Raw genomic sequence first — 21,669 nt, 5'->3', positions numbered from 1 at the left:
GTGGTCAGAAGTAAAAACATTGCTGAAATACCCGTTCCCCTCCAAAGACCAAAGAGCAGAGCTGCGCAGATGTTGAAATTTACCAATTTCCCCCCGCCCCTCAACACACTCGGTAACCCGGGATGGAAGGGAGGAGGGAGGCTCGGGCCGGACTCTGTCAGAGCGGCTCTTTTGAGGACGGTGCCACATTCCGCTCTCCGGGAATGTTGAAGGGAGGCAGAGGGAAGGTTTTGCGCCTCCCTTCTGTTTTGGGGATGTTCTCTCTACGCGACTGTTGTTGCCTCCCTTTCCACCCTGGGAAATTGTCACAGCCCTTGCAGTCTTTGGGGAAAAAGGAGAAGGAGGGAGCGGAATGCCGTTCGCCCTCCTCTTCCAACTTGACATACACACGCCCCGTCGCCACTCCGAACTCCGCAGGCAGAGCCCGCAGCAGGCGGACTGGCGGCGCGCTCCCCTCAGCCGTCCGAGCGCTCCCTCCGGGAGCCGGTGCCTCAAGCGCCCATCCGGCGTTAAAGCGCGAGACCCCGGCGCGCACCCCTCTGCCCGGAGCTGGCTGGGCAAAGCCCCGAACCCGCAGCGCGATGCTAGGATTAGGCATTTCCAGCCGGGTGGAGAGAGAGGGGCGCGGGGGCAAGGACGAGAAATACGCACACGCTCCGGCCAGAGCGGAATAAAAGTTCGCCCAGCTGAGACTCACCCACGCCGTATTTCTCGTGCTCCGTAGGTATCCACATGGCTAGAGAGGGGTCCGGGGTCTTCTCGCTTTGGAATCCCCGCGCCCCTTCTTCCGACTCACAACAATGCACAGCTCCCGAGTAGCGGCTGCAGCGCTGGAGCCCGGCGGCTCCGCGCGGGCTGCAGGCGCTGGGCAAGGTCTGCGCTGGAGGCTCCCGAGCCCGGCGTTGACACCGCGCGGCCGAGGCTGCGCCACCCGCCGCTCTCCCGGCGGTAGCTATTCACACTCCTCCGACGCGCTCCCGGGAACCCGGAGGCGCAGTCATTGTTCTGATTCACTGAACTAAGCGAACACGCCGGGGCACTCTCGGGCGCACCCCCTCCCGCCAGCGCCTCTTCCAGCCCTCCCTGCCTAGCGCCCCCGCAGCACCCTGGGAATTGTAGTTCTGGGCCACTCCATCCCGGAAGGAGGAGGGGAATTAGCGGCTGGGGGCGGGGATACGCTCCGCTCGCCACGTCCTATTGGCCCAGATAGTGACGGCGCGGCGTGGGAGTGGAGGAGACGCCGCGTCGATGGGGAGTTCATTTCCAATCGCGTTTCCATTGGTTCCGCGCCTGGCCGCAGCCCTCCCTTTTTTTTCCTCAGCCGTGTAATGGCTGCTCCCAAGACACGGGGGGCTGCTACCCAAGGAGAGGAGGACGGTGATGGCAAACGTGGCGGAACTGGGGGTGTCAGTTATGAGGGTGAGTACGGTGCCTCTGAGGTGTCTTCCTTTCGCTCCGACCTGGAGTGCTGCTGACTGCTGGGCGGACCCTAGCTCTAAGGCCACCTGAGCACGAGGGAACCTCGGGCAGGGCCCAGCGGGATGGCGTGGGGTCGGAGGAGGCTAGTTGTTGGGGGCTGTCTGGGAGGGAAGAGAAAATGGGATGCCATAGCCTCCGCAGCCGGGGAAGTTCCCTGGGCGTCTGTCCCACATTTGGAGCTCCCACCTTTGCGCTCGCTGCTGAGTGGGCGTGGGTCATGTCACGTTCGTGCGTGGGTTATTGTAACTCTGGGATTAGCCACTCTCTTTTCTCGCCAGTACCCTACCCCTGCCTTGGTTTGCTTGGTTTGGCCTCGGGAGATAGGTTTTATTTTGATTCGGGTGGATTTCCAGTTGCAGACTGGTTGGTCGCTGCTATCCACTCTACAGATTTTCTCAACTGCTGGCTGGAGTAGCCTCTGAAGGGAAAGTGTGTGTGGCTCTCACAGTTTACCCCCTCGCTCTTTGACTGCCCCAGGCGTTCTCCAGGATTGAATGTGGAGCCTGGGAGATCTTCCAGACTGGGTCCTTAGAACGAGAGGAAGGGAAGTGGTAATTTGCAGTCATGGTTCCAGAGAAAATCATCACAGCTACTTCGGCTTCACTTGACTTTCAAGTTGTCTTCTGATCCAATATAGAGAGCAAAAATCACACTTTGAAAGCTGCAGGGGGATCTTCTTTAGAATTCCTAGTCCCATTCTTTTACCTTTAGTCTGTCTATCCCCATCCCACTCTTCTTTTTTGATTTATTCATGTAACACAGCTACTTGTCTTTTTCTAATGGACATGGTTTGGGGCTTAAATTTGGTTCTCCGTCCTTGTTGGGTTTTATAAAAATTTCTTTCTTTGTTTTTGTTTTCATGGTTAAATTGACATTTAGTCTTAAGTTTTTGTCTTAGCACAGAGATTTCTTCCCACTTCTTATCAATGGAACCCCTAGCTTTGAAATTATTTCAGTACCTCTACCAAAGAAATCTTTGGCTAAGCTCCATACTTAAATATTGTGTTATATTCACACCTTAAACAGTTCATTTTGGGGTTGGCCATATAGTCAACTCTTATCTTGTAGTAACATACTAAAGGTTTTCCATATTCTCAAAGTACCAGAGGGCTACCAGTTTAACATTTGAAGGTGAAATCTTTGGTGAATTTATCTCACAGATTAACTCATAAAAAAGAAAATTGGGTATGCCTTTCAAAAACATTGTATAACTTTTAAATATCATTAGTTACTTTAAAATTATAAAACTTTTCATTATAATCAGTTCAAACCATTCAGAGATGTGTAAGGTAAAAAACTGAAAGTTCCTGCACCACACTCAGTCCCACTCCCAAAGTAGCAACTCTTGGGGGTTTGGTGTGTGTTTTTTCTAATAAATTTTATATATGACACACATCTGTATGGTTTTGATTTTTTTTTAATAAAAAGTGATCATTCTATGTAAGCTTAAAGATCTGCCACCGTCTTTCTCCCAGTGTTCTACTATAGACAGCCTTCCCTATCAGTATATTTGTTAATTCTTTTTAAGGACTGTGCCCATAGTGTTCCATAATATGGACGTCCCATACTTTAACCATTCCTCTGTTAATGAACATGTAGGGTAGCTTTAGTTTTTCAGTGATGTAGTGAACAGCTTTATATACATATCCTTGTCCACCGGGTGTGTATTTCTTGAGGAATTTGGTCAAAGGTGACACATGTTTAAAATTGTGATGTCAGATTTTCCTCTGAACGAGTGTGTGTAGACATTCCTACCAGTAATAATATGAGTGTCCTTCTCTCCATATCATTACCAAACTGTGATGACCAGTATTAATTCAGGATCAGTGTTTAGATGACCATTAGATTGAATTAACTGATAGAAAGCATAATTTTAGGTTGCAGTTTGTTGTCAACAGAAGTATTGAGCAGTGAATTTGCTGTATCTGTAACAAAAATTTCCTCACTCTGGTTCAGAACTGCCCATCAGTGATTAGTGAGAATCAGTATTCTCAGTAATTGGTAGCAATCAATGGGAGAGCTTAATGGCTGATTTTTATGTCATTCTTACAAGGTAAAGTTGTCATTAAAAATTCCCTTAATACATGTATACACTAATAAGTATAAAATGGATAACTAATAGGAACCTGCTATATAAAAAATAAATTAAATTTTAAAATTAAAAAAAAATTCCCTTAATAACCTATGTATCATTCTGTGACTTTATCCACATTCTTTTCAAAGCCTGCAAAGTGTGATACAAATTTTGGGTGGAAATAATGATGTTAAAAGTATGCATATTCATATTTTTTGTTAAGCAGCCACTTCAGCTATCGAGTATGTCTTTCCCTGTAAAATCATTAATTTCTTGAAAACTGCCTCTTTTAAGAGGTTTCCCTCTAATTCTAATTAAAATGTCAATCTGTGTGTTCAATATTCTGGGACAGAAGGGACTGGGGAGTCTTTTTATAGAAATCTGTGCAATTCTACAAGATTTCTGCTAGAATGAGTCACTGGGCAGTATGCAGGCAGGTACACCTTCCCTGAGGTCTGTGTGCCAGACATCCTGAGGCTCCATCTCTCAGGGAAGCCCTTGCTTTCCAAACATTTGAACGGTAACTAGGATTTCATATTGTCCCCTAAAATTAAGAACATGTAATAGACTCAACATTTCTCACATTTGGGGATGTTACTGGGGAAATTTTTCTGATGGCAGTGATTTCGTCTGACAGTGTTAACCTGTGCTTCCATATTGTAGTATTCTGACAGAGTCTACTTTTTTCCCTACAAATGCATGTCCACTAGATGATGATCATGGTAATGCCTCTTTGGATTTATAAAGCTTTTCGTCTGGAGACCTTATTAATTCATTTGTGATGTCTCTAGAAGAAATGGGGATAGCAGGTGGCGTCAACTCCTCATTCTTGTATTTCCTATTTTAATAAATGGCGTCAAGCCTTTTATAGAAACCGAGGAAGCACCCTTGATTCCTATCTTGCCCTCAGGTCCTGAATTTGATCAGTTACCACGCCTTATTTTCCTGTGCCTGAAAGAATCTTTTGAATCTGTTCTTTCTCTCCATCTCTTCAAGTAGCCACTATTCTGTTTCTAACCCTCACTGTTGCTGCTGAATTACCTGTGTCCCCACGCTCCAGACTGTACTCTTGGGGACCAAAACCGTGTCGTTTGTTTTTGTCTGCTTGACCCTGTTCTTGGCACCTCGTCAGTGTTTAATAAATGTTTGACCAGAACTGAATTCTAGCCTGGATGATTGCAAAACCTTCCTATTGATCTCACTGACTTTTTTTTTTTTTTGGCTGCACTGGGTCTTCTTTGCTGCGCGTGGGCTTTTCTCTAGTTGCGGCGACAGGGAGCCACTCTTCGTTGTGGTGCATGGGCCTCTCATTGCCGTGGCTTCTCACTGCGGAGCAGGGTCTCTAGGCACGCAGGCCTCAGTAATTGTGGCTCACAGGCTCTAGAGCGCAGGCTCAACAGCCGTGGCACAGGGGCTTAGTTGCTCTGCCGCATGTGGGATCCTCCCAGACCAGGGCTCCAACCCGTGTCCCATGCATTGGCCGGCGAACTCTTAACCTCTGCACCACCAGGGAAACCCTGATCTCACTGACTCTTGATTTTCCCTTTCTTAATCCACCTTCCCAAACTCAAATGTATTCATGGATCTTCACTTCAAATCTTCGGTGTAACTCTAACGTGTTACATTTAGGTTCCAATCTACTTTTCCAGCCTCATGTTCAGTCACCCTGCTTTACTCCCAAATCTCCATTATCACACTTACACCATATCACACTGTAGTTATTTGTTGGCAGTTTTGTCTGCACCAGTAGACTGAACTTCTTGAGGACGAGAGTTGTCTTATTTTAGTTTTGTACATCCAGTGCCTATCAGAACTGTGTGTAGTAAACACTCTATAACAATTTAATGGTTAGAATCTTTGAAATTTATCCAAAGTACTTGAATGACTGCTATTTTTAAACAGAGGAATTGAAGTAGAATAAAAAACTGAGTAGATGTTGTGTGCTTGTGAAAGTTATGCATACCAACGTGTACTTGTGAAAGTTATGCATACCAACTGGAAAATTCAGAATGTCATCATGAAGTATCAACTTTGTCAGAGATAATCATAGTTAGCATTTAAGCATAGTTTTTCAGTCTTTTTTTAAGTGAAGTGTTAGTGTTTAGATAATGATTAAATATTTAAGAGAATACTTCAAATCTGTCCTTTATAACCTTGAACCCATAACTGAGTAAACTGCTACAGAGACCTTGAAATCTGTCTTCCATCATCTGTGTGGCTCTTATCTAGTTTTCCACAGGTTGTCATCTTACTTCCAGCATTAAGGCTTAAGTCCAGCCTTGTATATTTGGCATGACAGTGGAAAGAGGACTAGACCCTATCTTGGAAAAACTGTATTTAAATTTCAATTCTGATTTTTAGTAGCTGTATAATGTAGATTTATTACATATCTGCTACATTTATGAAAATATAGCTATAATATCTACCTTGCAGAGTTACTATGATTATTGCATTGAATTATACATTTAGGAAAGCCCAACATATTTCCTTTTATAAAGTTGGAACTCAGTAAATATCAGTTGCATTCAATATAAAGATATGCCTAATTGAACTGTAAAACTGCCTGCTCTGATTAACTTAGAAGCAATCTAAATTGCGGTGTAACCAAGGGGAAGCTTAAGAATGTGGTGGTGATAACTGCTTAGGCTGCCCTTGCATTCCTAGGGGTTGTCAGGGTGTCTGTTGGTGCTCTGTACTGGTATTGCAACTATGTGCTCTGAAGGCCTTTTATATTATCTTCTATACCCTTTCTCACCCCTGCCAAGAACTGCCCTCTCATACCCAGCTCCCAGCTCTTCACACATACACCCACATTCAGAGTCAGCAAGAAGCTTAGATAATCTTACATACTCAGATGGCCTTGCAAGGTACAGGCCGGAGGGTGTCAAGGAAGAAAAAGAATTATAGATACTAGGTTTGGTGTAAGGTTCTGAAGGGGCCTACTTCAGAACACCCTTTTGTTTTCCTTTAAAACATACATGGGACCCAGCTTGCAGGATATTAAGAGAAGATATTATAAAAGAGGTATTATAACAATGATGATACTGATGGTAGCTAACATTTGTAGAGCAGTAACTGTGCCAAGTACTGTTTCAAATGCTTTTAGAGATCATTCTGTCTTAACATCCCTGAGATAGATACTCATATTATCCCCTTTTTATTTAATACAAATGAGAAAACTGGTGCAAAGAGCAGCTTGCACAAGGCCACACAGTAACTGAAAGAGAACTTTTAACCCAATTACGACTATAAAGATGTCACATAGTAACTAAATTCCATTGGATGAGGTCTGAAACATACTTTCCTTAAACATAACTTTGTTCTAAAGTTGATGTTACTATAGAAAGACAATATGGTATGAAAAAAGAGGTCAGGACAACTTAGGATCACATCCTGGTTACTCACCAGCCACAGGCAAGTTAAGCGACCTCTGAACCTTAGTTTCTCATCTGTGAAATGGGTAATAATCATATCTGTCTTGCTGGAATGTTGAATTGAGTAGTGGGATCATAATTATAGTACCTAGTCTTCAATAAATGGTGACTTTTACTTCAGTCATAGGTTTAGGGACATCTTTGGCATGTGTGCCAGAGGTGATACAGGTGATGGTTTTGAGTGCTACAATCTTAACGTGTCTTTTCCATTTTAAGACCAGGTTTCTGTTACAGGATTTGGTAGGTACTTGTAGTATCAGACACTGAGTTTACATACACTTCTAATTGTATTGACATAGATCTTGCGTTCATGAAGAAGAATAGCACTGTCCTCCACAGCACGTTCTCATACACGTCCCATCTTGAAAAACTGAAGATGATATTGACCAGATTGATGTAATAAAAATCATACTTTCTTCTAAATGTAAATCCATGAGTATATAGAAATAAGAAGTACACCTAAGCTGCCCTTCCAGTGATTGAATTTTTAAATACTTCTATTAGTTGTTCATGGAAAACTTTACCATAGAGTTAGGATTCCGTTTTGCTGTGATTTATTTAATAAACTTATGAGACTGAATGGATTGGCATTTCACTGACAGTTCCTTGAAGAACTGCCATCTCTTGCTGAAATAAGTGTGTTCTACTGACTTCATTGACCCAAAGGTGAGCAGGACAGTGAGTGGTGATGGATTTGACTGATCAGTCTTCTGCCTTTCTTTACATCTCAACCAATGGTCTTTGTGACCAGTGTCGTTATTTGTAAGGTAGCCAACTGGGACTGGGTGTTGTCTTTAGCTCTAGGCCTCAAGTAGTTTCTGGAATTAAACAGGGCTTAAACCTTTGCTCGATTGTGGGGGTGGAGGGAGGTTGGGAGGGGTGTTCAACAAAAAGTGGTAGAATATTTTAAGTGACATAAGCTGATGTGGGATACTTTGGGGCTTTCTTTATGTGTAATATATTTAAATTCATCAAAACATTGAGTAAAAATGTATGGAAGGAAAACCTGGATTAAGAGTCAGAAATCTGGGTTCTTAGTCTGCTGCTTTGTGGCAGTGTGAATTTCGGGAAAATCCTTTAACCCTGCTGAGCCTCAGTCTCATAAAAATGCTGCAGGTAAGTACCTTGCTGATATTACTGGGAGGTTGAATGAGACACTGTATATGAAAGCACTCTGTAAACTTTGATACACTATGAAAATGTAGGGATGAATGATGCTGATGAAGGTCTGTCACAAGAGGCAGTGGTGAGTCTTTGGAATTGGACAAACTGGATTCCAAAGTAGCTGTCGGTTAAAACCTGTGTAACCTTGAGCAAGTCAGGTGACCTCACTATTATTATCATCACAACTGCTGCTACTACTACAATAATCTGGAGATATGACTTTAAAATGATTGCAGACTAATTAACATTAGAGTTTGAATCAAGACATATCCCTGATTTTATAATATACCCTTTGAGGACAGGGACTGTCACATATAGCTTTGGATCACCTCATCTTCTGGGACAGTGCCATGCTGTGTTGGCATTTAGTGTTGGTTGAGTGGTGACTGTGGATGGGCTCCGTGTTGGGTGCTGTATGGGGCACAAATGAAGAAGAACCCCTGGCCTTATCCTTGGGGACTTTTCAGTGTAATTGGTGGGGCTCCACATTCATATTTTACCAGAGCTAATTGGAGAGTCCTTTCTGTTTCCATACTACACTCTGGGAAGAACTGGATACATTTGAATCTGCAATTTGTATTCATTGACTGAGGAGCTGAGCAGAGTAAAGCTTTTAAATGTGGTTATTTTTAAAAGAAAGGAAATGCATGCTCATCTCCTGGTTTCCCTAACACTGTCCTTATTTTGTGTTTTTTCTAAACTGAAAGATGATTACAGAGTAATTACAAGTAATTACAGAGGCCCTGCCTTTAACAATTTTTTTTTAGTGTTTTTATTCAAAAACTTAAGATTTGTTTCTTAAGAGAAAGACTTCGGAATTGTCATTGTGGTTATTGATTTAACACAATCTTTCTGTTATGTAACAGGCTGCTATTCACCAGTAATAGCCAATTAGAAAGGAAAATATCTTGTACCACAAATCGTAATTACCATTTTAAAGCAATTAATAGCAGGAACTGTTGCTGAACAGTAACATAACATCAATCAGGCTGTCTTTGCTAAAGCACCATACAACTAATTTCCACAAATGGAGGAGGGGAGAGGAAGTTCAGTGAAAAGGAGTCTGAAAGCTTATTGGACTTGCTTACAAACTAGTTGATGGATGGCTTTTGAAAGCTTTATAAATATGCACCCACATGAAGGAAAGTAATGCTGATAATCTACAGGGACTTTGAGTTATTTTTCCAACATCAATGATCATAGACTATATTGTTTAGTGGAAAACCCACTGGACAAGGAGTTAAAAGACCTGGATTTTAATCCCACTTCTGCTTCTGACTGGCTATGTGATTTTAGAGAAGTTATTTGCACTTGTATTTAAAATTTCCTGGTTTGTAAATGAGAGAATTCTTTATATTAGCATCCTTTCAACTGATATTCCAAACATCAATAAAAGAGAGAGAAGGTAGACTTACAGCTAGGGAGCCCAATTATACATATCCTAAAGTCTGTGTAGAAAGAAAGAATATATATCTGGATTTTTCCCTTAAGAATTAGTTACACATTAGTTGCACATGTGAATGTCACTAATCAGGTGTATCAAGTTAGAAAATTGGTGGAGAACCACTGGCAATAGATAACTTCTAGGGTCTCTTAATCCAAAAGATTATGGATAGATCATTATGATGCATCCCATCTTCCCCATCTCCTCTCCTTTCCATGTTTTAATAAACGATGCAAATCTGAAAGAGCTTTGATAGGACTGAGAATTAGTTCATTCAGAAAATTTTATTAAGCATCTGCTGTGTGCAAGCTTCTATATTTTAGATGCTATAGAATACAAAGATGAAAATAAGATAGGTCTTGCCATCCAGGATCTTATGGCCTAATAGGAAGATAATAAGTGCATAAATAACAGTATTACAAAGTAGAAAGTGTAAGGATCATCAGAGTGATCAAGATGGAGTTGAGCAAGAAAGAGATTGTGCGCAACAGGTGGTACTAGGTCTTGAAGTTGAATAGGATTTGGACATGCTGAAATAAGGAAAAGCGTTATAGACCTAGGCAAAGGGAGGGAACAATAGAAAAACTAAGGGCATCTACAGCAGGTAACAAGTCAAAGTCATTTTGCCTGGAGAAAATGTTAGGTAAATGGAAGCAATGAAAAGTTTGGACGGTTTGAAGCTAGATCATATAGCCTCAGACGTTAGACCCTGACTCTGCAGACTTGAGGAAAGGGAATGACAAGATCAATGTTTAATCAGGTAACAATGTCCTGAAGAGGGAAGGTTGAGTCAGGAGGCAGGGGTATTTGCCAAAGAAAAAGATAATGAAGACTCATACTAGACTTTAATAATATGCCCTTGTTAATGAAGTCAGGTGATTAATCAGTCCTGTAAGGAAATTCCTGAGATTAGAGAAATATGCCAGGACAGAACAGGTTGTATATAAAGATTCTTTCTTTGATAGGTTGGGGTCTGCTTGGGCTCTGTCATAAGGAAGGCCCAGGGAGTACAGGCAGAGAACACCATATAGATGACAAAACAGGCAGCAGGGTACAGACAGGTGGAGAGATCTGGGAGCAGATAGTATTAAAGAAAACCAGAGCTGGACAGTAGTTAAAGTGGTAAAGAACAGAGTTTATTCATCAACAATTGCAATAGAAGGGAAGAGGCCTCTGTATAGAATTGGGCTCAATTCCAGATTCAAGGAAAGGTGGAGATTTTTAGACAAGGAGCAGGTTGGGGAGGTTGGGTGATGGAAAATTACTAATAGGAAACATCAGGGGGATTCTGGTGTAACGGAGCAAAGGGTTCATGTGCCTGTGGTGCAGAAAGCCAAACTCTGACAGTGGGAGTTTGCAGCAAAGTCAGGATTTATTGCAGGACGCCAAGCAAGGGAGTGGGAGACAAGCCTCAATCCACTCCAATTTGGTCTTTGAGTTAGGGCGTTTTATTTAAAGGGAAAGAACAAAGAAGCTGGGGATAATCATCATCTTGTGACATTTCTGTGACATTTCTTTTTTTTTTTTTTTTTTTGGCGGTACGCGGGCCTCTCACTGTTGTGGCCTCTCCCGTTGGGGAGCACAGGCTCCGGACGCGCAGGCTCAGCGGCCATGGCTCACGGGCCCAGCTGCTCCGCAGCATGTGGGATCTTCCTGGACCGGGGCACGAACCCATGTCCCCTGCATCGGCAGGCAGACTCTCAACCACTGTGCCACCAGGGAAGCCCTCTGTGACATTTCTTAATCGTCATTTTGGGAGTTAGGATGTCTGGTTTACAATTCTCTGGCCATGTGGTCCATGGCTTGGGGGTCTATTAGCTCATGCCCTGGAGAAATAACCTGAGTTTGTACATTAATGATGATATCAGCGACAGCAGTTTTAGTCATCTGATTCTGGCTGATTAGTGTTCAGTTAGCACAGGATTGAGGTCAGAGGGGGACAAGAAAGGGAATAAAGTTTCAGATAGAGAGGTTAATTATAAGCTCAGCAGGGCAACTCCATTTTAGGGGGACACGGTTTCACTGTCTAAATAGACTCAACAAGGTTCTTGCTGCAGGCCGGCCCAAGTAATATCACCTGGAGGATAGTAGAGGCAGAAGAGCCCCATCAGAGATGGAGAGTGGGGGATTCTCTCCAAACTGATTTAGCAGGATTCTTGCTAAAATCTGGCTATGCAGGTCTAGCATGGCCTGATCCAGAAAAGGGTTCAGAGGATCCCGATTAAGTTTGGTCAAGGAGAGCGCCTTTGTCATTAGCAGGAACACAACCACAGTAAACTGGACTTTAGAGACAGGATTCAAGTCAGTTCAAAAGCCTTAGAGAAACAAGTTTAGAGGAACATGGATTCTGGGTGAGGCATGGATTCTGGTTTATGGTATCAGGGCAGCAGGTTGAAGACTCATTTACTAGAAAAGGTATACAAGTTGAGGCTTGGTTCCAATAAATTAGTCACATGCCCCGTGACCAGCATCCCAGACCCAGATGGAGATGAAGCCAAGAAGACTGGGTTGGTATAGAGCCACTGGCTTGAGGTGGTCCTCTGCTGGAGCAGAGCCAAACTGCTGGTGAGCTTAGAGATCCCTGCGGATGCTGATTGGCAGTGTTAGCAGGGGCCTAGCTGCAGGCAACTCATTACAGTTGCCCATATGGCCACTGAACTCCTAACCCTGTGCTCATTAATCCTGAATAATCAGCCAGTTGTAATATAATTCTCAAGTATAGGGTGATAACACCCTTTCTTTTTCATGACCCCTAGACTACATGGGTATTTGATACCACAGAGAAAGATTCCTGTTCTTGATCTTTTTCCTTTTGAAACATCTTAGAGTTTATTGACAAAAGAGATTAAAGTATGTTAACTATTTCCCCCATTTGTAAGGTATGTTTAAGTATCAGTTGTTATAGTTGTTTCCATAAATAGAGCACAATTCTGTTTTCCTTTCATTACATGAGTCCCAGAGTACATCCAACCATGTAGATTTACATGTTCTTAGAGTCTAAATGAATTTAGAATGAATAAAACCTTTAAGTAATGAACTGAAAAGAAATTCATTTCTTTGATATCATACTTTTGAGATACATTCATAGAAAATTGTGTTCTTGTTTTTGTTCATCTATGTGATGGAAGTAGGTAGGGCTAATGTAAATTTAATATCTATTTATGTTTTTAGGGACAATATTTCAGGACTCCATAGAATTCTACGACAGAAAAAGTATTAATACCGTTTTACACAAAGAAATTTTCATGTGCAAATACTGAGGTTAAAAAAAAAAATACTGAGGTAAATAAAGCTACGTAGCATTCTTACTTCAGGACTTTTTAGTATGCAAATTTTTGTGACCATCCAAGAGATAAATATTACATTGCAGTTTCCCAAATATTTAACTACACTACCTTTTTCTCAAATAACACCTATTAACATTTAATGGGATGCTAGTGTTCTGTGGAATTTGATTTGGCAAATGCTAATCAGGGTCATCTTCCCTTAAACAGATCATATTTATTAAGAACTTAGACACACCCAACAGTTCCATCTGTAAACATCTTCAAGAAGAGATCATTCACCCTGTATCTATAATAATAACCATTGTCATTCATTTTATAGCTTTCCTGTTTTACTTCCAGCCCTTAGTGGGGAAAGAATGTAGGAGTATTAAGCCCAAGGTAAACACAACAAACATAACTATTTGTTCTGTCTCAGAGAGATGTGACATCCATCCTCTAAGTAGCATTTTTCCCCCTTTCAAAAGCTAGAATTTTTTTGAAAATGTTCAGGATAGCCTTCAAATAAATATTTGTATAAATAAAACCTACCACTTTAGCACAGTATGAGGACTCTTCAAATTGTCTTTTGTTTATTTTAGTGTCTCTTCCTTAGTACATTAGAATTAAGATTTGAATATTGAACGATAAAAAAAGGAAATTGTTCCCAAGTAACCAATTTCTGATCTGCTGTTCCAGAGCGCTCAAGCCTGTGCTTCTTTTTAAAGCCAGGTAACCATAGCTATTTAATGCATTATTTAAGGTTATAAAATTTTAATTCACATTCTTCTATCAGCTTTCTTTGACTTCAAGAATGTAGGTTAGTTGCAATTTTTTTCTAATTGCCTGTGTTTGGCATCATTGTCAGAAATGTCAGTTTCTGAATTACTGTTTATTAATGAAATGATGAATCCAGGCATCTCTTTGATGTAAAATCCACAACTAGTGTGATATAGAGGAATTTTTTAGTGAAAGGTTTTTTAAACAGCTTAGAAATGATTCATGGGACCATTGTTATTCACGTCTAGTTAGCAGTATTCAGAGCCAACTGGCAAGTCTCCATTTCTTCAGGATTCTCACTGTTACATTAAATGTGGTTTCAAAGTAGACTGATTTAGGCAAGCAGCGTATAAGTGAAATAACTGGATTGCTCTCTTCATCTTCTCACGTTTTCTAAAAATTACGTTTGCTGATATCCTTTGTGACAATACATTAATGAATCAGATTCTGAATTCATCTTATAGATCGTTATCAAAAATTATGTTATTAATATTAGCTGACCGTTGGACCCTGCTGTGAAGTGCACACATACTTGTGGAAACTCATACACATTTTCATATACTTATGGGCAACATTTTTTAATGTTATATCCTTCATAAGTTATACTTCATAAATATTATAATCCTCATAAATATATAACCTCCTCCCTTTCTCCTTCTGGGTTAGTCATATTCGTATTTCAAATCTTAGCTTAAATGTCACTTTTTATGTGAAGCTATTCTTGAAACATAGTGTGAATTAGCTACACACTTCTTTGTAGCTTAATCATATTATACTATATAATTATCTAGGAGAATCCCATTACCTGCTTTGTAGAGAGAAAAATTTTAATTCTAATAGTTCCATTGATACATACTATGTTACTTTTCAAGGGCTGCCTGTAACAAATTACACAAACGGGGTGGCTTAAAGCAGCAGAAGTTTGTTCTCTCACAGTTCTTAAGGCCAGAAGACGGAAATCAAGGTGTCAGCAGGGCCACACTCCCTCTTCTCTAGAGTAGAATCCCTTTCCTTGCCTCTTCCAGCTTCTGGTGGCGCCAGGCATTCCTTGACTTGTGGCAGCATAACTCTACCTCCATCTTCAACCTGTCTGAGAGGTTAGATAGGCTTCACGAGGGAGGTGAGACCTAAGCAGTGGTCTTTGCCAGGTGGGGTAGGTCTTCTTGATAGAGGACGCTGCATGAGGAAGGGCTTGGAGAACCTCTACACCTGCATACTATCAAAGCCTGAAATGATGTGGTAGAGTAGGAGACAAGGCTAAAAAGGGCACACAGGCTGTATTAAAAAGGAGCTTGTGGGCCATGCAGAAGAACTTGGGTTATGGCCTACATAACGGGGAGTGTTTTAGGCGGGTGAGAAACATGAATCAGATTTGCTGGATAGGAACAGCCTTGTGGCAGTTATAATGTGAAGATGAATACAGACTTCAGAGGCTCTTGTGAGAAAAGCACATTCCTTATGTAGTCCAAACTGGGTGCCAAGCTAAATAAGTCTCTCTAAAGTGTGTAAACCGTGATGTAACCTTCCAGCTCAGAAACCAGATATAATTTCTCTGTGCCTATAGGAAAAATCCCAAAATGAAAGGATATCTTTATTCAGCACTCCTCATTGCCTGACCCCACTAATTTAATCTGCTGCTTCTCAACCACAGAGATGGCTGTGAGTTTTCTTTTACTGCCTTGTTTGTAACCACACCTCAGGTGTGAGTCCCACAGTAGAAGAATAATCTAAGGGGCGCAGATGGGAGAGTAAAGCCTGTTCATTGCGTGCTCACTTGACTTTGTCATGTGGAAATCTGCACTTTTAAATTTTATTTTCTAGATGACAGTGAATTTTTAAAGTTATGTTTTTCTTATTTCCAAGAAATTTTTGTTCTCTAAGAAAAGTTGGTATTTTTTCCATAATTAAAAATGGCTATATACCCCTGCAATTCTGTATTTTGTTTTGATCCATGGCAAGTTTTACCGATACTCCTAGTTAAGCTCCAGATTTTATACAAACTTCTAAGAATTTTCAAACAAGATCTTACATCATTTGGGAGAGGGGGTGATTGTGTATCTTTAAAATTGTGTGCATGCACATGTGTATATGTAAAAAAAAAAGTTGATTTGTTGTAAACATTTTAAAATGTTGATGTGTTAATTGGAGTGAAGTTTAGTCTGATTAACCAGAAAGGGGAAACGCTGCTTTATTGCTGTAATTTTTCTCTTATTGAAAACTTTTTACATACATATCTACTGCAAATCCTTAATTCTGATTTAGCACAACTTATAAATCCAAGGTCATCCTTTCAGAGGCATTTAATCCTCCACTGTAGTACCTCTTTTTAATGATAAACTGCATTTTTATGAGTAGCCCAGTTACTTCTGAAGACTCTGATGAATGCCATCTGGTCCTAATGATGGATTGCAACTTCTCAGATTGCTTTTTTTGTGTGCTTCCATCTCCATGTTACCCTATTTTTTCCATTTTGATAATTTATTGTTGTAACAGATTACTTCATCGCCAATAAGTGTTCTTTACTGTTTTTCTTTAAATTTTCTTTAACATGAATGACATCTCCTTTCATTTCTGAAAGTAATCAAACATCAGCATGGTACTGTTTTATATCATGTATTAGAATCAAGTCACCCATAGGACTCACTAATTAAAGGAATCTTTCAGTTGATCATTATACAGCTTATCTTATATATTCCTTCCTAATATCAGGTGTATTTGCTGGAAATCAGTAATTTGGGGGAGGGGAGTCTAATCTACTATTTCAGAAACACAGACAAGATAGTAGTTTCCACTTCATTAGGAAAGATTGGTATCAATTTAAAATAGTCTGCTGTTTTCTCCAGCTAGTTCCCTTGGTAAAAACAGAGCAGTATCCAGGGACTGCCACCCCCTTCCGCCGAAAAAAAGGTTTTTTTCCCCCTTAACTACAGTGATTTCAAAGCCTTTGTCCCATAAGTATCATATATTAAAGACTGGACAGATGATTTTAAAAGTGAATAATGAGATCTGGGGAATGGAGATTGGGAGTCAATATAATTGGAATTAAAGTCTCAGGGGAAGACAACATGAATTGCAGGAAAAAGGAACAAGGTATCAACGAGACAATAGAAGAAACCTTGTGAAATCAAGATGTGTTCATTTGGAGAATTAGAACAACTAGTCTGGAATAGTTTGTAGATTAACACTTAAATTCATGTAGGGTAATGCTCTGAATTTTCAAGTGTTCCTCTGTAGTACCTGTTTTGAGTTGATTTGCCTTCTTTAAATTAATTTGAAAACCAGATTACAAATGAAATACTGAGAATTGAGGCCACTTCTCTGAAGTTACTAGAAGTGTAGACATGTGTATGTGAACAAACAATAGCACAACTACTAGTTGATAATGTAAGTGCTGCAAGCAATGGGCAAGAGTTGAAACTGCATGCTGTCTGGGATGTCCTCTCCTCAAGATCCCCTTAAGTCCTGAATCTGAGTAATAATTTAATAGCAGTTTTGTCGTTAGAGCGGTTCTGAATCAACTGTTGTATACAGTGTCCAAAGCAAGAATCTAGTGATGCAGTTCTTACACTGTCAACCTCACTACACTGCACTTTTGTCTGTCACTGGCGTACCTTATAATCTTGAGAGTGATGGCTGGTGGTTCCAAAAGCCTACAGTTACTTGAATAGTCCACTTCCATTATCCCTGCACAGTTTGAGAAATTTTGTCATCTTCTGACCAGTCTAACCCTAACTCGTATTCTCCCTGGCTAGAGTATCTTTTCCCTGCCTTTCTACTTTACAACCCCTACTCATTCCTCAAGAGTCAGTTTAGATGACACCTTCACCTTTTCTGTGAAATGTTCTTGTTGACTCCTTGTCTCCACCTGAAAGTTAACCCAGCATTTTCTGTTTTTTTTAAAAATATTTATTTATTTTATTTATTTTTTTGGCCACGTCAGGTCTTAGTTGCGGCGCACAGGATCTTCGTTGAGGTATGCAGGATCTTTCATTGCACCACGCAGTCTCTTCATTGCAGTGCTCAGGCTTCTCTCTAGTTGTGGCATGCAGGTTTTCTCTCTCTAGTTGTGGCGCATGGGCTTCAGGGCGCATAGGCTCTGTAGTTTGTGGCCCTCGGACTCTCTCGTTGATATGCATGAGCTCAGTAGTTGTGGAGCACAGGCTTAGTTGCCCTGCAGCATGTGGGATCTTAGTTCCCTGACCAGGGATCAAACCCACATCCCTTGCATTGGAAGGCAGATTCTTTACCCCTGGACCACCAGGGAAGTCCCACATTTTCTCTTCTTAATGTTTTTTTTCCATCATCAGTTTCTCGTTTCAGCTGCCATTTTGGGATTCTGACCTCAGTACACTTTGCTCCTGTTTTTTTTTTTTTTTTTTTTTTTGGCTGTGTTGGGTCTTCGTTTCTGTGCGAGGGCTTTCTCTAGTTGCGGCAAGAGGGGGCCACTCTTCATCGCGGTGTGCAGGCCTCTCACTATCGCGGCCTCTCTTGTTGCGGAGCATAGGCTCCAGACGCGCAGACTCAGTAGTTGTGGCTCACGGGCCTAGTTGCTCCACGGCATGTGGGATCTTCCCAGACCAGGGCTCGAACCCGTGTCCCCTGCATTGGCAGGCAGATTCTCAACCACTGCGCCACCAGGGTGCTCCTGTATTTTATGTTCAGATGCTCAGTCAGTGATGCCAGCATTACTCCTCAGTTGACACTTGACACTTGGATGGGATTAGACATACGTCTGCTGTATATCCAGGGCTGAGGCACCCCTGGATTCATCTTCTTTCTCCTGCCTTTCATCTATTCGAAGCTACTGTCCTTGCAGAGCCAATACTACACTGACTGTCCTCCACAATCCTCCCCATATTTTCCAAGTCATATGGAAAGTCACAGTCCTTCAAGTCATATTTTCTGGAGCATGATTCCATGCTTGATCTCATTCTATCACTTCAACTACATTTAGAAAATAAGCAAGTTACTGAGCAAAAAGCACAAGTTACACAACTAGTTTTTAGCAAGCAGTGCTATCATTGGAACCCCTATATCTATTTACTCTTAGTGCATTATCATTATACCAAACCACAAATTCTCTCATGCTATCGTTTTAAACATCTCTGCTTTGAATGAATTTTTAGGTAATTTTTGTGTATGGTATAAGGAAATGGTCCAGCGCTATCCTTTTGCATATGGACATCTAGGTGTTCCAGCACCATTTGTTGAAAAGACTTATTATTTCCCCAACTGAATTGTCTTGGCATCCTTGTCAAAAATCAATTGATCATAAATTGTGAGGATAAATTTCTGAACTCTCGGTTCTCTTCCATTGATCTATATTGATCTTTTCTTATGCCAGTACCACCCTGTCTTAATTACTGTAGCTTTTTAGAAAGTTTTGAAGTCAATTAAATGTGAGATCCTCAACTTTGTTCTTCTGTTTTTTTTTACTTACCTGCTGATTTTTTAGCATTCAAGAACATCAAAAGAAAGACAAATACCAGCAGTAACCCTTTGTTTTACCATAAAAATTATCTCTTGAAATCTTTTCTTAATTGGCTATTTGCAGGTACTATTCTTTGATTACACTAGACCCAGGTAGTAATCTGGGGCAGGTGGTATCTGAACCTTTCTGGGCTTTAGTTTTTTCTGGTGGTTAGACATTGAGTCAGATACCCTTCCAGGCCCCTGGTAGCCTTTAAAAATCTGGAGCTAATTTCTATTTCCTTTCTTCTCTAGTGAACAGGTAAGTAAAGTATAGGCAAGAAAGAGGATTTCCTGGTGAGTCAGTATTAATGGAGCACCCATGTTGTACAATTCGCAGTATTAGAATGAAAAGCTTAAATTGTTATGAGTGCTATGGTAAATAGCTTAAGTTTTGTTGACCCTAAAAATTCTACAAATCCTTTCACTAACAATCGTTCACCTTCCATGTTTGTAATTAAGCACAATCTAATATTTTAAACTAGAACCCAAATGACACTTAGAAACATTTACACTGTAAAAGGGGGTCTCTCTGTGCAAGTAAGATATAGTTCCTATGACAATGAATGCAGTATTAAACCTGATTATGTATGATACTTATATTTCTTTGTCACCCATATTTCTCCTAACAGGCATTCTTCTAGGTTCTCTATTTATGTAACCTATTGAGGTTTGAAGTAGTGTTTTCTGTTGTAATTTTAGATCATTATATACTTCTCTTCATCAAGTTGGACCCTTTGACATTCTGGGTACCAGTGACTTCAACTTCCTTAGAATTAAAACAGAAAAATTACTAGCGTGAATTTTTATATACAGAAAAGATACACAGAGTTAAAAAAAAGAGTAGATACATTTTCTTTAACCAGATGGTTTTTAAATATATATATATGTATATAGTTTTCTTTATTATATCTTTCTGATAAGATACTTGATGATATCTATCTTTATGAAGTCACTTAGTTGCCTAATTGTATTAATGTATCTAGATTAGAATTTATGGTCATGTGATTAGTTAATAAGCTTCTTAAAACATTAATCTACATTTTCTATTATAATCTTGATATATGCATTAAACATAATTTTTATAATTTAGTAGTTTAAAGCCTAATAATATGCAGTTATTTGTGTGATTAGAAAAAAATTTCAAAAGGCAGTTATGAACAATTTTCAAAAATGTAATGTGTTGTACACATTGCTAACCTAGGAAAAGAAGCACAAATCCTGTTATTTTATTTCACTTTGAATACCTGGTTACTGGCAAGGAAGAGGTCAAATTATATGTCTTTTGAACAATTATTTCTGTTTATAATGTCCAAAATAATTTTTTTTTTCTCATACATGCTCTTCTTAACTAACTTTCTGTTCAGAAACTTACTCCTCTTCCTGGCTTTCTGATGACTTAGTAACTACTCTTCTCGCAGTTATTTTGGCTCATGGTTCTTCAAGTCCTCATTTCCTGTTTTCAGTTGTTCCTTCACCTCCACCCCAAGCCACTGACAGCAGTTAACCCATACATTGCTTTGGGATCCCTGGGCTCTGAGGGCCAGTACAGCTGGGTGAAGATGAGAGAGACTGCTAGCTGAAGCTCCAACCACTCTTCTCTCTTCCTGGGGTTCTCACACAGGTTGAAAGCGGAAGAAGGAAGAGCAGGCAGAGGGAAGGTAGTGACGAAGAACTTGGGCTCTACGTGGTTGCAACCTCTTAGATCCTGTTCTGATGTCCTTTGCACGCCATTACAAGGGAGAAGCTCAGGTCCGCGATTGTGGGTTTATTATTTTGCTATGGCTGCCATAACACAGTACCACAGACTGGGTAGCTTAAACAAGAGAAATTTATTGTCTCAAAAGTTCTGGAGGCTGATAGTGTGAAATCAAGGTGTCAGCAGATTTGGTTCCTTCTGAAGGTTATGAGGGAGAATCTGTTTCCTACCTCTCCTAGGTTCTGGTGGTTTGCTGGCAGTCTTGGTATTTCTTGGCTTATAAATGCATCATCCTGATCTATGCCATCAACCTCAGATTGTATCTTCCCTGTGTGTGTGTGGCTTTCTCTGTATCCAAATTTCCCCTTTTTATAAGGATGCCAGTGATGTTGGATTATGACCTCAAATTAACTCATTTTAACTTAATTCTATAAAGATGCTGTTTCCAAATAATGTCATATTCTGAGGTGCAGTAGGGATTAGGACTTAAATGTATCTTTTTGGGAGGACACGATTCAACACATAACTTTGGACATCTTATAATTGTCAGTGCCCATAGCATCCAAAACTGAGACACTCACTTTCTTTCTTTGATAAGCAGTTACCACCATGGAAGGAGATTGAGGGCAAGTGTCATTAGAAAATTAGTGGCTCTGAGCTTCCCAGGTGGCGCAGTGGTTGAGAGTCCGCCTGCCGATGCAGGGGACGCGGGTTCATGCCCCGGTCTGGGAAGATCCCACATGCCGCGGAGCGGCTGGGCCCGTGAGCCATGGCCGCTGAGCCTGCGCGTCCAGAGCCTGTGCTCCGCAACCGGAGAGGCCACAGTAGTGAGAGGCCCGCGTACCGCAAAAAAAAAAAAGAAA

The 21,669-nt window shown here is 40.8% G+C and overlaps 2 protein-coding genes across 6 annotated transcripts in view; one reads left to right on the top strand and one right to left on the bottom strand.

The window, feature by feature from the left end:
- Window positions 1-1,108, bottom strand: part of DOCK4 (dedicator of cytokinesis 4) — a 491,577-nt gene extending 490,469 nt beyond the window's left edge. For 2 of the 3 annotated variants that reach the window (XM_033428264.2, XM_004269886.3), the window contains exon 1: window positions 698-1,061. In XM_033428264.2, coding sequence (XP_033284155.1) covers window positions 698-734 — 37 coding nt within the window. In that variant the 5' untranslated portion in view covers window positions 735-1,061. Of the gene's footprint in view, window positions 1-697 lie in introns of all 3 variants that reach the window. The other variant, XM_033428263.2, reaches the window with a different exon arrangement.
- Window positions 1,109-1,264: 156 nt separating this feature from the next.
- ZNF277 (zinc finger protein 277) overlaps window positions 1,265-21,669 on the top strand; it is a 132,278-nt gene continuing 111,873 nt past the window's right edge. For 2 of the 3 annotated variants that reach the window (XM_033428260.2, XM_004269885.3), the window contains exon 1: window positions 1,265-1,419. In XM_033428260.2, coding sequence (XP_033284151.1) covers window positions 1,329-1,419 — 91 coding nt within the window. In that variant the 5' untranslated portion in view covers window positions 1,265-1,328. The remainder of the gene's footprint in view (window positions 1,420-21,669) is intronic. The other variant, XM_033428262.2, reaches the window with a different exon arrangement.

Source organism: Orcinus orca, chromosome 9, assembly GCF_937001465.1.
Source record: "Orcinus orca chromosome 9, mOrcOrc1.1, whole genome shotgun sequence".
Lineage (NCBI taxonomy): Eukaryota > Metazoa > Chordata > Mammalia > Artiodactyla > Delphinidae > Orcinus > Orcinus orca.
Note: the sequence above shows the minus strand (reverse complement) of the source record. Positions and strands in the feature narration are given on the sequence as shown.